This window comes from Ammospiza caudacuta, chromosome 1 (genome assembly GCF_027887145.1).
Source record: "Ammospiza caudacuta isolate bAmmCau1 chromosome 1, bAmmCau1.pri, whole genome shotgun sequence".
NCBI classification, from domain to species: Eukaryota; Metazoa; Chordata; class Aves; order Passeriformes; family Passerellidae; genus Ammospiza; species Ammospiza caudacuta.
Window position 1 is genome coordinate 43,261,218 of NC_080593.1, and position 15,355 is coordinate 43,276,572.

The window sequence follows — 15,355 nt, forward strand, 5'->3', positions numbered from 1 at the left end:
ACACTGTCTGAAACCACACGGCTCAGCTGTGCTCCTGTCCTCATCTCACTTTACATTCAGCACAAGGGCTACAGCTCCCCAGCTGCTGCAGGCCAGGCAGGAAGGTTTAGAGGGGTAACTCAGCCAGCCAAGTCTCTCACATGCACAGCTACCTGCTGCAGGTGACCTGACTTGCAGGGCTGCAGCCACTAGCCCCAGGAGAAAGTTTCCAGGCAGTCCACATCACAGTGCTCTGCCCTTGTCAGGATGCTCCACTGGGGAACAATTTAACACCCACAGTGGCTCTGGGCAGAAATTCCCTCCTCCAGCAACCTGTCTCTGCAGGAGGTTGTTATAGTAGCCTCCTTCCAGCTCTTCTGTTTAAGAACAGACCAGAGTGCTGGGAACCATCCAGGACAAAGAAATCCATGCACTGCCCAGCCACAGGTATGCTGTCATGGAATCAGTTTTTAAGAGGCAACCATGAAGTGTTTTGGGAGGAAGCTGAAGTGGAATTTGGGTTTGAGGAAACTGTAGGAAAGAGCAGCTATTAAGTTACCTTGATCCTCTGATGGGGGTTCCCAGACTCCAGGTGATGAGAAAGGCTATTTGCTACCATCTTTGCCCCATATTCCTTTTTTTTTTTTTTATTTGGAAACCACCTATGAGTTTCCCTACCTACTGCCCTGGCAGCTCTAACTTATGCTACCCTTGAAGGCCATTATGTCTGCTGAAGACCTACAGAGGATGCATTAACCAGAGACATCTCACCTCCAGCCACCCCCACAAAACAGCAGCTACATCAGCTCTTGTCTGCTGAGACCTTCCCTGCCCAGAGGGATATAAGCCTATCACATCACTGCTTGTGGGACAGGTGAAGAGTGAGAGGGACTCAGAGGGGCCAGAGGGGGCCTGAGGATTGCACTCCCACCTGCAGGACTGCAGAGAGGTGAGATGCCAAGCTGCTTTTCTGGCTGTGGCTCTAAACCATGCACTGCTTTTCCTTCCTCTGCTCCAGCTCAGACATACAGAAGTTCTGTCCCACAGCAATGCCTCTTTCATCAATACTTGAAAAAAAAATCACCTGGAAGTGTGAGGAAAACTGTGCTTCAAAAGATTTATTACATATATTTGTACATATTTTACATGAATGGAATGTTAAACATACAACCTAAAAATCAATAAAAAAATATTTTCATTCGTGATTATGTACTGGCAAACCACTGAAAAGAGTACCTTAGAACAACTTAAGTCAACTTGCAATCATACTGCTCAATTAAAAAAAAACAACAACAAAACAAACAAATATATTTTACATTTACATTAGACATTGCAAATTACATTCCAATTTCTGCTCCGGGTAATGAAGGAAGGTATCTTGTCCATTACCACTGCACATACAGGTGGCATTTCAGAAGCAAGCATGGACTTCCCTCTAACTCACCGTGGGCAAGGTTAGGTCTGTAGGAAGAGGCATACAAAAAAAAGGGAATACACACTCTGCTCCCTCCCAGCAGGTATCTGCCAAAGGGTGGGAAGAGCCAGAATGAGATTTGTAATCAAGGGATAAAGGTTAACGCTGGATCACCACTCATTCAGTGCCACACTGCAGCTCTTAAAATTTGTTACAAGTAGTTTTTATGTAGCTCACTAAAGCATCCCCTCTACAGCTAAGCCACCTCCCTTCTTCCTTGAAAGTTATAGTGCTTTGGCAATATCAGCTAGGGGAGAATTCTTCACTGTATGGTAACAAATATTCCAGCTTCATCTTAATATATACAAGAGCATAGAATCAAGCTTTGATTTCTCTTTCTCTTAGAATTTCACACCTTGAGAGCTTGTGACCAGTCGTGTTGAGAAGTGTTTACTATGAAATATAACATATCAGCATTAAAAGGGACAGATTTGAAAGAAAACAAGAGGAACAGGATTCAGCAACAGATTATGTTCTTGCAACGTCGGGTTACTTACACTTGAAACTCTGCCAAAATCAAGCAAATCCTATTTATCGTTGCAAAATCTTTGCCAAAGCACACCCAAGGGCAAAAGTCTCTCAAACAAACACACATAGATTAAAAGCTGCCAGAAAGATCAGTGAGTAGGCTGGCTGCCTTCTACTTCTTTACACTGGCAACTTATTAAATCCAGGACAGAACCAAGTCCAGCCTTTTTCAGGTGCAGGATATTCTTATGGTGCAGGATATTCCTTTTTCAGGTGCAGGTTACTCCTATGGTGGTTTACCTGAGCAAGTCTTCAACAACTAATAATGCCCCACAGTGAGGTCATTTTACAGTTTATCCCATTATCAGCTCTGATGTACTAACTGAGACATGACTTTACAGAACACAAGCAGCTTGGAAAGCCAGCCTATAATTGTGGAGTAAGATAACCAAATGTAATTTAAGAGTATGGACTGGATTGGTTTTTTTAACCCCCAACAAGCTAAACCATCTCCAACTTGATTTTAGAAGCAACTTACTTATGTGGAGAAACAGAAACATCACAGATTTTTCATTCAGGAAAACAAATCCTGGACATAGTTCTGTCACGGATTTCTCACGCAGAGTGTTTTGAATGACAAAAAGTTAAGGTAGGAACTGCATGAAAAAAACCACATTTGGCTGGATTGTAGGAAATCCATAAGAAGCCTTCTCTTACAGTTACAACCTCTTAGATCACTTTTGCTGATGCCAATGAAAAGCCTATTCATATAGGAATATGGCCTAACATATATCTCATCTTCAGCTAGGCAGAGAAGAAACGGATACTATAATGACTTTAAAGCTCGGAAGGGTGGCAAGTGAATCATCAAATATAGCACTCATCAAAAAAAGAGAGAATCCTCCACTACCAAAGGTGAGCTGGAAGATCCCATAGTAGCACTTCTGCACTCCCAGGTGTGTGGTAGTCTCTCAGCAGGAAAATCCCAACAGCACAGCAGAATTAGTACCAAATTTGCACACAAATACTCCTTCAATACAGGAAAATGGCTAAAAGCCACAAGAAACTCAGAGAGATCACTGTCTGCATCAAAAGCAATGTTTTGCCACCATTTGCAAAGAGAGATAGTAACATCCAAGTGCCAAGTCCCTTGCTTTTGGTGGAACACGGAAGAAATGGAGCAAGTTTCCAAAGCCTTCACATAGAAAAGGCAGAGCACTAAAAGCATTCTCCAGCACATCTCGCATATTAGACATATCCCTCCATAAACACCAAAGATCCACATTTCTCAATAAAAATTATCTTTCCCATATTTGCTGAGATTTCAGTTGCCTGGGAGTCTGTTGTACCAGCTCTCCAGCCTTTCAGCAAAGCTTAATTAAAAACCCAGTGCTCCTAAAATTAAGAAGTAGGATAAATGTATAAATATTGAGATTCAGTCATAAACCCCCTTTACATCATAAGAGGAGAAGCAGGGAAAAAAACCAAGGTCACAAGTATCCACCCACATTTTTGTACATACCCTACATGTTTTCCCTTCCAAAATACCCCAGTACACTTCCCCTTGATTATGACAGCTAACTTGACTACAAATAAGACCATCTGTTTTTGGCTTTATCCCTCCCAAAATTAAAATACCAATAATTTGTGGTGTGCTTCGTATTTTTGCTTTTACATCCTACTCAACTCATTGCTGAATGTACACACTGCAAGAAAATGAGCTACCTCCTTCCAAAGGGAAGCATTATTATAGATATACTGACTTGTAAGTGCCAGGACAAAGGGTGCCCTGTGCTGACAGCAGTCTTGACTCCCTTGTTATTGTATGGGGTATGGTTAAATACAAACCAACTCACAGCCACCTCCACTATGAACTTCAAAACACGAGCTGCTACTGAAGAGACATGGGTATGTTACAAGTTCAGAAAAATCGCACATTTCAAGACAGTGTAAAATCTACTCTTCCCCTGCTGGCAAGCAGCATGTTTATGGCAGACCTGAGTATGGGAATTATTTCACACCCTTACATACTTAGGGAAGATATAGGCCAGATGACAGAAAATACTCTGAAAAGCACAGAATTGGCAATCTCAAGATATTTACAGGCAAAGAAGCATATCGCACCGAAATTGAAGTTATTGCTTCTTGTGGACAAGCGTGGTGTTCCTTGTTTGAGACACAGGACTTGTTTGGTGTTTATTTTTCCCTTCTGAAGCACAATGAGTTGACACCCCTGTGAGGACATTTTCAAAATGAAGGTGTTGTCTGTGACTAGAGCTGTGCCTACAGCATGGTCATCACCAGCTGATGGTGACAGAAAGCGTACCTAGGTGAGTTTCCACTGGTGTTTTCAAACCCAAGCATCACTCTCATGCTTCCAGGGTCATTCCAGGCTTGGTCTATCTTACAGGTTTTGATACAAGAAAACCTCCCATTGTCTTTCAGAAGAGATTTATGGATACCAAGAACATCAAACTAAAGCTGACCTTGTATCAGTTCCTCAAATAATCCAAGGAACTGCTGCTCTACTGTGCTGATGGAAGCAGCCATGGACTCTTGCCTGCAAAAGCTTCACCAGTGCAATAGCTAGTGATAGCTAGTGACCTGCTTTTCCAACACTGTTCCTAAACATGGGACAACAGTCCCAACTGCTGGGCCTTTAAATCAGCTACTTCCATCTGAATACAGAAGATGAAGGGTTTTGAGGAAACAGTGAGTGAACTAGAAGTATGAACTACCAAAACTGAGCTCAAGTTTTACACAGATTTATGTTTCTTGTATTTACGTACTTAACCCTCAAGCCAAAGACTATCTATGACCTCAGAGCACAGGACATCAAAACACCGACCTACCCCCTTTACATGGCTACAGGTGAGTTTCTGCAGGCATGAAGCCAACAGTAAACATTAAATCAATGCAAATGGAAAAGTTTTACTTTCAGAAGATATCAGGAGTTTAAAACATTGGGAAAATGGGCCTGCAGGCAACACCACTATTTGAGTATCACAGGTGCTGTAGTTCCACATCCCCTCCCTCCCTCCCCCAAGATAATACAAGGCAACACAAATATTCTCATCAAAAAAGGACTCTGTACAGGGAATGACTGTACATTTGATGTGACTACAGAATCGAATGTGTGACAAAATGATTCTGCTCCCACTGAAAAAGAGAACTCAACAGGGCCTCATAGCTTACAGGTTCAGCTGAAACCAGTGATGCAAGCCCAAAAGTATAGAAACTGCACTGGCAATTATGACAATTATCTAGTTTGGACTCCTTTAGATTTGCAGCGTAACAAAGGCATTTTACAGAGCAACATTCAGGAGAAAATGTTATCCAGGGAAGAACTGCTATTCAAGCAAGATGGGAGAGTTTAAGAACATGAACTGCACTTCTTCTCCAGATAGTGGTAGTTGCTCCTGTTCTTTGCCCTTTTTGATATAAATCACAGCAGCAACGGAGAGAAATGTGTACTTAAACAAAACAAACAAACAAACAAAAAAAAACCAGAATCCAACCAGAATTATTTATGTACAAGAAAAAGTCTGAAGTGTTGTGCAACTTATTGTAGCCATTGAAACTAAGAATACTGTTGCTAATAAATATTCATAAACTCTTCCCTGTGTTGTGAAATTCAGAAACTACTACAATTAATTCTCGATATAAAAAGTATGCTTCTAAACCCTGATATCTGTTCCAGTTCATTGTCTTTAAAAAAAAAAAAAAAAAATCAATTTTAACTGTGATACTTTGTGGGAACTAATACATATCCACAGTTTTACTTGGTGTATCCACCCAGAGACAACCTGTGTTTTGTGGAGCTCTGGTACACCAATATAATACAGTAAAATAATAATAAATTAAACAAATGCAGATGAATTTAAAAAAAAAAAAAAAGAAGAAAGATAGAAAAAATCCAAACTAAACGAAAACCCACACTGTCAAATGGTGGTCTCCACACGAAGACACCAAGGGTTTAGATGCAATGTACTACAGATCCTGCGACCAAAAACCACATTCAAACAAGGAAACATGAACTTGCGCATGTTCGAAAAATAAACACAAATCCCACCTCGATGTAATCTCACCCATGCCTATAAAAACCTCTCCCCATGCCCACACTTGCAGTTATTCATTTACACCTCAGGAGGCAGCCTGGAGATGAGAGTAGTACAATAAAATAATTACCTGAAACATCTTTAAAAAAATACCCGTTAAACAAATTACCTTAACTGGCAGCACTTAAAATTGGTAATTCATTTCTTTTTCCTATTTTAAAAAAAGTTGCATAGCTGTAAGATTTTGCTTTGCTGCATTTCTTTCTGTCATTTTGACTCATGAGCAATAAAAGAGACATTTTTGTTACTTAAATAGCAATACAATGTGCAGATTTCAACAATCTCTATAGCTTGATCAATATAAATTAGTTACCTGTCTTGGTTTTACTCTTTGGACTGCATTGTGACAAAGGTTTAGTTACAAAACTTTGAAATACAGTATTCCTACACAGAGCGGGTTATGTTTTCTGTTCTTGAAAAAAGTGAAGAACGTAAAACAGGGTGTGAATTCAGTAAATTAAGGTCACACTGTTAGATTTTATTTAGTTTGCCATGTACTGTTCTTCAGCCAACGAGAAGGTGAAAACGTTCCCACTCCGATCTGGGGCCGTTCCCCTGCGAGGGTCTCAGAGAGCACGTATCAAATGTCTCCACTTCCACTGGAGGCAGTAGGAAACATGTCCAATAACTCGCTTCTTCACAGAACCAGAAGTTGGGCTGAAATTTGGAACTTTGGCCTTCGATACAAAACAGTGTCAGTAATGTCTCTGGGGAGTCGATTGTTACAGGATGTGCAGCATTTTCAAAATCCCTGTGTGTCCTTTGCATGAGTGTTTGGTATACTGAGCACTACTGTCAAGTAACGGTGTCTGCAATGCTTTCTCCATGTCACTGTCCATCTTTGCCTTTTTCAGCCACAAAGAACTAAGTCTCAAGCCAGGCACGCTGTGTTCAGCAAGAGAACCTCACATCTCCTATGTTTTCTGATCAGTGGAAGCAGCTGTTGGAAAAGCAGAGGAGAAAATACTATTATTTCAGTACAGAAACCATTCAAACAGCATGAGCACAACAACTGAGTTTTCCTCCCCTTTTTTTCCTAAGTCTCCAGTTATCACCATCCCTGCTGTGGAAAAAGCAAATAGAATTTAACATGAGGCTGGACAGCCATAAGCATGTACAGAGACACAGGTGTTCATGAACAGCATGCAGCCTTCTGCCACAACCAGAGACTGGGGGCAATATAGGAAATGTGTTTGGTTATTAATTTTGGCTAACACTGCCCTGAGATCAAAACAATTATCTCAGTAGCACGATATCTTCCTTGAGGTTTTCTTTGCTAGCCCTACAACACAGACACATGAAGCAACATGAAAGAAATGCACAAATAAATGCTAGTCATGAATACTTCTGATTTTTTAAAAAATTTCCTTCAGAACAACAAAACCAAACTCTCAGCTACCAGATAGGATTTCAGATATCTCTATTTCTCTAAGAATTGTGATTGTTGGTGTGCTTTGCAATGCTTAGGGGCAATTATTTAATGTAACTTAACATTTCTGAGTCAGTCAACTAAAGAATAAATCTTTAAACTTTTAACACAGAGTGCAGATCTGCAACCATTAACACAAAACATAAGCTGGAAAAATGCAAACTTCTGTGAGATGGGATAGAAACATGTCAACATTTTTCATTTATTTATATGCTTTAAACATTCTGGAATGCATTAACATTAAGGTAGTTTTGAAAATACCTAGTTTCAACCTTTTCATATGATTCCAAAAGACTTCTGTCCGAAATACATGCCAGTACTCACAGAACAATCCAAAATGACTTGTAATTGTATAATTTTAATTTTGTTTCATTTCTATGGAAAAATCCTCTTAGAAGGTTAATGCTAAAGGTTTCTTGACACTGACTTGCCACTTTCCAGTACTAAAACTGGAAAGACCACACCATGCAAGGATGTAGAAACCTTCTGCCTATATTGCAATATACATCAATTCTTACTGATTAATATTGTCGTTCTGAGACATAGTAGTAAATTCACAATTAAAAAGAAATAGTACAGTGATTTCAGGTAGTCAAGATATTTATTGTTGGAACATAAATAGACATTACCTAAAAATATGAGTCTTGTCTTAATCTGATGGATGCTCAGGGCAAGATCTATTTACTTCAAACCATTCATCTATGCAGCTGTTGGATACATGACAAAAATGAGAACAATTGACATGAATACAAGTAATATTTAGCAGTAGGATATGAATATAAATTGGTTTCTCCATTTCAATGACTAGTAGAATTTTATATTATACAAAGAAGTATATGCATACACACACATCACTGGAAAAATTAATAACCCCAAACCACAGTAATACTTGGGTATTAAACAGTGTTGAAAACCTAAATTTCTTAAGTGTTAAAATTTTCTAAGGAAACATTTTACAAATTACAGACTTCATACACAGGTTAATTAGCTACTAACATCATCTTGCTTGTATCATTCACTGACATTTTACTTTCTGTAAAGTACAGACACTTATGAAAAAACAATATGAAAGAGGTTAAAAAACCAATCCCCCCCCCCCCTGCCCAACTCTATTAGCATTTGACGAAACTTAAGCCCACATGACCTAACTCCTCAGCCATGATACACATTCCTTCCTCATCCAGGTGATTTTCCAAGAATGAGGAGTTTGTAGCAGGGAAAATGAACTTCAAATGCATTTGGTATAGATGCAGAAAGATGTAATTTAAAAAACAACTTTAAGGCTGCTACTGCTGTTTCTTTGTTATTTTTAAATGCAAAAAAGCAACTCAGTTTAAGCACATCTTTAAGCACCCCTTAAGAAGAGTTACCATAAATGCAACCTTGTGAATTTTACATCCATTCCAGTAAGGAATACTTGCCCTTTATGATATATGCAGAGGCAAGGCAGCCGTGCTATAGTATCTCCTTGCTGCAGCTCTTCCAGGCATATTGCACACTCCCCAGCGTCTTTACTCAGCACATCCTCTGGGGAAAGAGCACAAAGTGAAAGGGTTAAGAATTAGACTACTACAAGCAAAATGTTCTTTATTTGGAACATCATGGACAGCCATAGAAGAAGGTATTTTTTGTCCTGCAGAAAGGCAAGGATCAGTGACACACCAACTGACTGAAGATTCATTATGAGAACCCATGCTCAGTTTTCAACTTGGAAGTTGAGTTCAAGCCTGAATGTAATATTTCTCTGACAAGGCACTGTAGGTAAACAACTAGGTAAAGCTCTTCCTAGCTTCTAAACACTTAGCCTGTCATTTGATTTTTCTACTCTCCTACTCATCTCTCTTGTATACATCTGGCTTTCTTCCACCAGCCTTGCTGGTAACTCATATTTCACACCTTCAACTTCTTCTCACCACGCTAGCATGTTCTACATCCCATCCACCTTTTTCTCAGTGTAAAGTATGAAACTGCCAACTGTAGGAATGTGAGATTTCCATGAAGGAAAGGTCACTGCTGTATAGCTCCAATGAGTCCTGGAGACTGAATTTTTTGCAGCATTACCAAGTCTGAGAAAAAAGGAGGAAAAAGTAAATTACTAGGAATGCAGAAGAGTTGGCTTTCACTAAGAAGTTTCTGGGAAAACATATTATTTTTAATAAAAACCTTCTCTCTTGGACACTTCTCTTAGCCAGAATGTGGGATGCACAATTCAGTCATACCACAAACAGAAGATCACATAAGGCCCTGTTTGCCAGATGCAGATTAGAAATCCCTGTTAGACACAACCTCACACTCCACAGGGCACTCCCAACAAGAGACCACATAGCAACCAAACTGGCCGATCAGAAAGGTGCACACTTGGCAAAGTAAGTCCACATGTTCAAGTTTCCATGGTTTCAAGAGAAAAGCTTCCTCTTCATTGCTAAAAGGCACCTCGAGTGATTGCTTATGGAGAGTACCTTTTGCAGCTATGACTGAGAAACCAGCAGATCTGTGCTGTTCTCTCCTGTGGCTCCATCACCACTGGCATTCCAAATACAGAGAATGACAGACTACTAGAAAGCTACCGTGGCAGCAAGAAAGTAAAAGGAAATTAGGTCTACATTGTTTCCATTAAATGACAGTCAGTTGTCTTGCAGGTGCTTGAGGTTCTAAAGCAGTGCTTATTTCAGTCTCCACTACATTCATTGGTTATTCTAAAAATCCTGTATAATGCCATGTGCGTAGCACCATGATGGAGATGTGAAAAATATCTTGCATGAAGTGAACTATTATAAAGAAAACTATTCAAAACAAAAATATAAACAATATACATCCACCACAACAAAGAAAATTTTAAAATGTATTTTAGGCACAGTAAACTCCTGTTGTTCAATCAGAAACTGTAAGCTTCTCAGAAGATTAGAGATACTAGGGAGACAATGTAATTTAAAACAATAGAAAATATTTTAAGAACTCTTACCTGTCAACTTGCCCAGAAGAGGGTGCTACGGATAAATACTTCCTTGAAGTTGGATTTTGGTATTTGATTGCTTGGGGTTTTTTTAATACAAAGGTATTCTAATGTCTGACCAGGAGGCAAATACTCTCCAGACATTGTCTGGCTACAGAGATATCAATCTTTGTCTGATGCTGTCAGACTTCATCCTCCTAGACCAAAACTTTACAAGAACTCCTGTGAGCAGTTCTCTTCTCACAGTTAGGTTGTAGGAAGCAGCACCATTAATAATTCAAGCATCTATCATACATACAGAGCATACTTAATAAAAGTAACTTTTTCCACAGAGTCCCTTTATCAGATCAGCAGCTGCTACCCAAACCAAAATGTGACTAAGATACCTCTAGTGAATTAAATCCCAGTCTCACTCCCTCAAGCACTCTCAAGAGGGAAGCATTTAGTCAAGCTTTGATAAGAGAAATTGAAAAGCTGTCCGATAAAAACACAGTTTATAAAAGAAAGCATTCCTGTGAACAGCTTTCCCATCGTTCTCCATTGTACATGTCTGGCTTATCCTGCACTCCCCAGACTGCACAATGCTTGGGTCTGAACTCCCACTGAGCAATTTAACAAGGTTCTGCACCTTTTGGCTAACATTAGGGCGTGATGCCAATTCAAACATTTGTACCTCCCACCAGCCCTGGCGTAAGTGTCTGACACTCCTTTTATTTTCCCTCCAGTACTCCTGTACTCTCCCTTTTGCCAGTACTGGCCCTCCTGCACAAATCCCTGGCAAACAACGTGCTGCCCTCCCTGGCTTCACCCCAGGCTTTCCAACTGGGACGAGGCACCAGGCACACACTGGGCTCTGCCCAGTCAGGCCAGGGGGAGCTGCTGCTGGCACAGACCGGACTCAGAAACGCGGTGCAGCTCTGCCATCCCTGCAGGAGAGGCTGCGTTAACAGGTCTCCATGCTCCTCTTCCTCTGGAATAATGAGGAATCAGCACTCCCTACTTGTGCAAACCTCATGAATCCTACCTAAGGCTCTTGTGCATAAAATACTGAGTGCAAAAAAACAACTGCTCTAAATGCCCATGTGTAACTTGCACATTAACATACTCCAAACCCATATAATTAAGCTTATAGTTAATTACACACGTAGAGTGATGACAGCAAAACCAATCCTTCACAGACTTATGACACCTTAGATCTGACTGCCTTTTGACCATTTTAGGTGATTTGGATCATCAATCTCATACAAAGAAAATGGAATGAATAATCCAGTTAGACCTGGATCTGGTCAGAATTTGTTCTGCACTCTCCTACACCAACATACTGGCTTGTATCAGATGCAAGTCAGTTTAAGGGCTATTTAACAATGACTTAAACATACCTGTTACAGAAAAATCTGTATATCATTTTGCACAGAACTACTGCAGTCTGAAGAGGGTTTTTGTTTTCACCTTTTTCTTGCAGCAGAGTGATTCAGCAGATACATTTTATTTGAAAAATTTTCCCTTAAAAAACCCAAACCAACAACAAAACACACAAACCAAAAGAAGGAGTAGCTTAAAACTTCATCAATTTTATGATTAGAACATTTATATCAGTGTATTACCTAAATTAAAGTGGGAAGAGGAAATAAGCCACATTTTTCCATTTTGCCCACATGTGGGGACACAGACAAATACCACACCCCCACATCCAAGTGCACTGCCCTCATAGGAGGTAAACACTCCTCCACCTTCCCAGCTACTTGAGCGAGTACTCACTAGCCAAAGACTGTGTTAAAGATGAAATCTTGCAAAAGAGCACGGTATTTCCCTCCTGAGTCTGCTCAAATACTTCTTCCTCTTCTCTATCCCTGGTTACTACTGTTTTAACTTTGGGTTGTCAGTAATTTTTCCTCCTAAGCTTCTGCTTTTATCTTGACTGGAAATTAAATTCTGTGGCATTTCTGCATTTATAGCAAAATAGGTAGTAGAGGATTTAAAAACAGGCATTCTGGCAATTTTGCACATACTTTAGCATTTAAAAACTTTTCTTAGAACTTTTGAAAAGGCATCTAATAATTATGAAAGCCACTACCTCAGCCATGATTAGGATTATACGCAATATCTGTGATTAAAGTGTCTTTAAACTGAGGACTGCAAAAGTGTATGCACTGCATACCTTCTGGATAAGGTAATTAAAATCCGTGCTGATGCTTTTTGTTTTGCCTTTTAAAACACAGGCAGATATAGCCCTAGGCTCAAGAAACTTGAAGTCACAAATCATGGAGATGTCAATATATTTTGGGAGCTATCACTTTATAGCTGCAGTATTTTACTTCACTCTGGGCATTCACTGGAAACAGAACACTAAGTTAGAAACACCTTGACCCAACTCAGATTGACAATTTTTGAAAATGTCTGCATTTTTTCTAAAATTTAAAACCTTAAACATCTATGGAAGCTGCCAACACAAGTAGCTTACTAGTGAAGGACACCACAAAGATCAACCCTTTCAGGAACACTGAAACTTAATGGAAACATACCTTTTGAACAGCATTGACACTAAAATTGGTTAAATGTCAGCCATTAAAAATATTGATGAAACTTTATTAAATAGTACATATTACCATGTATCTGTTTTGAAGCTGATGACTAAAAACCGTCCTAGTAAGGTACTAGAGACTGTCTCTGCTTGCTTTTAAATGGAGTATGCAGAGCTCTAGACATCTAGAAACCAAAATACTTGTTCACATATAGAGCTTGAATTCATTCATATTGCAAAATCTACAATTTTGCTGATATCACAAGGAGTCAAGGAGGACCTACACATTTCTACAGGTACCTTACTATTCAGCAGCCAGGAAGCATGTGTGTATGTGATTACACACTTATTAAATGTTACTTAATTTACTAAATCTTTATGGCTTCTGTCACATCTGTTTTTCTCCCTCTCCATTTCTTTCTGGCTGTTTCTTACTATGCTTTCCTCCTCTTCACACTCATTTTCCTTAAAATGTGTTCTCTCAAGACCTGGATTTTCTACCACTCCTCCTGCCCTCCATCATCTCATTCCATTTTCTGCTGCAATTCAGGCACTGGAGGAAGGAGGAAGAGAGAAATATTTTAAACTATCTGATACAAATAATATGGACAGCCTTCTTATAGGGGGTTAATGTCCTTGGGAGAAGTAGACACTGGAATGGAAGGAAAACGACTATGCACAGGAAGTGCTTTTCTCATGTAGCTCAGGGACTGAGCTTTGCAAACTGGTACTGACTGCAAGCAAAACCTGTCCTTCCCAGTGCACCCTAAGCACTAGGAGAGCCAGCAGTTCTTTGACATTACAGCTGGTTTTTAGTATTCTGGCTGCCACAAGAGGAATACTCTTGATTCTCTAGGGATCATTCTTGGATGACCAGGTCAGCCAAGGTTTTGCTGCTCAAAAGTTGAGGCAGAAAGGCACTCTGAAGGAAAGATGATACTTAAGTGCTCAGAGCTCCCAACAGAAGGAGGAACATAATTCAGTTGTCACTGCTTATGCTTATTTTGCCACTCAGCTTTCACAGCTGCAGGGTCAGTCAGCAGATTGAGCAAGGCAGAGCTGAAGCCATTAGCTCAGTTCACCTATGAAGATTGTGCTTTCACAGCCAGAAGTGGAAATTCACTACCCTCAGCACGGTAGTGAAGAAGCAGTGGATTTCTAACTAGAAAGATTTCTCTTTGCTTTAGTATAAGCCACCTCCTCTGGATCAAATTTAAAAGGGAAGATATTTAACATCCAATATTTTAACTTGTACCACAGCTAAGCAGTCTTCAGGATTCACAACACTACAAAGTTGAGCATGTCAATAACTTAAATCCAAATTCCCTTCTATGCTGCTGAAAAAACCAAATACCCTTGTGCTAATCAAACAAGCACAGGTGGTAACTTTTTGTGCATACAATCACCCCAAACAGCACTGCATGACTCATATGGTAATACCTAGAACTTAAGCAAGCCACAAATACCTTCCCAGCCACAATATACAAGAACTAAACCTCTCCAAAGCAAGCTGTCAAGCTGCAACAAACGTGAGCCTTCATCAAATACTGACAAAGTGCTTGATGAATTGCTGGGTTGGGCAGTGTGGTGATGTTTTTCAGCATCTCACTCTTCAGCCCTTGCCACACTGCAGCCCTTTACAATCTCCTACTCCAAGTCCAAGTGTTATCCTTGTTTTCCCCATCCCTCTCACGTTGCTCAGTGTTGGTCCAGGACTGAGATAGCTATGCACAAACAGATATCCATCATGAAAGACTTCCTGCACACACATTGTCTACAGTCTTTGGTGCTCTCTCTTCTTAAAACACAAAAGTAAAGAGGAGGGAGCTTGCAAAACAAAGGCAAAGTCACACCACAAGAAAAATATTTGCAGAATTAGGCCTAAGTGGCAATACTTGTGTAGCAACACCAGGCTGAGATAGAAGGAGATGGCTACAGAAGTGTCATTGTTTCTTAGCTAACCCACATTTGAAGAACTGGATTTAAATTTTTGTGGGACATTCTGAGTTTAGTAAATTCTGAGAAATAGCTAGATGCTTCCTGTTCAGACAGATAACAATCGGGTCTACGGTAGAGAAAAACACTTCTGGTGAGATAAAGATAAAACTGAAACAGTAGTGACAGAAATACATTTAAGCGAGCACGAGTAAAAAAGTCGGTGTTGTGTAGTCATAGTTTACCTAAACAGAATTGTATCCAGGTAGCTAATTAATACAGAAGGCAGAAGGATTTGCATGCTGAAGAAAACTGAGTTCTTCTGTGGAGAGATTTAGCTTCAGTGACAAGGGAAACCCAGCTCGAGCTATATGATACAGGGTGCCAGTACAAGTTATGGTTCAATAAAACCCAAAATTTAAATCCCAAGTATAAATAACACAGGTTTGATACAATATCCAATTAAGGTATCTTGCTT

General features: G+C 39.9%; 1 protein-coding gene across 1 annotated transcript in view; it reads right to left on the reverse strand.

The window, feature by feature from the left end:
- Positions 1–1,082: 1,082 nt before the first annotated feature.
- The window catches only part of ZNRF2 (zinc and ring finger 2), a 58,711-nt gene continuing 44,438 nt past the window's right edge, over positions 1,083–15,355 (reverse strand). Inside the window, exons 3-5 of the mRNA XM_058799991.1 lie at positions 8,890–8,995; positions 8,098–8,175; positions 1,083–6,979 (exon numbers count right to left, since the gene is read on the reverse strand). Coding sequence (XP_058655974.1) covers positions 8,118–8,175; positions 8,890–8,995 — 164 coding nt within the window. The 3' untranslated portion in view covers positions 1,083–6,979; positions 8,098–8,117. The remainder of the gene's footprint in view (positions 6,980–8,097; positions 8,176–8,889; positions 8,996–15,355) is intronic.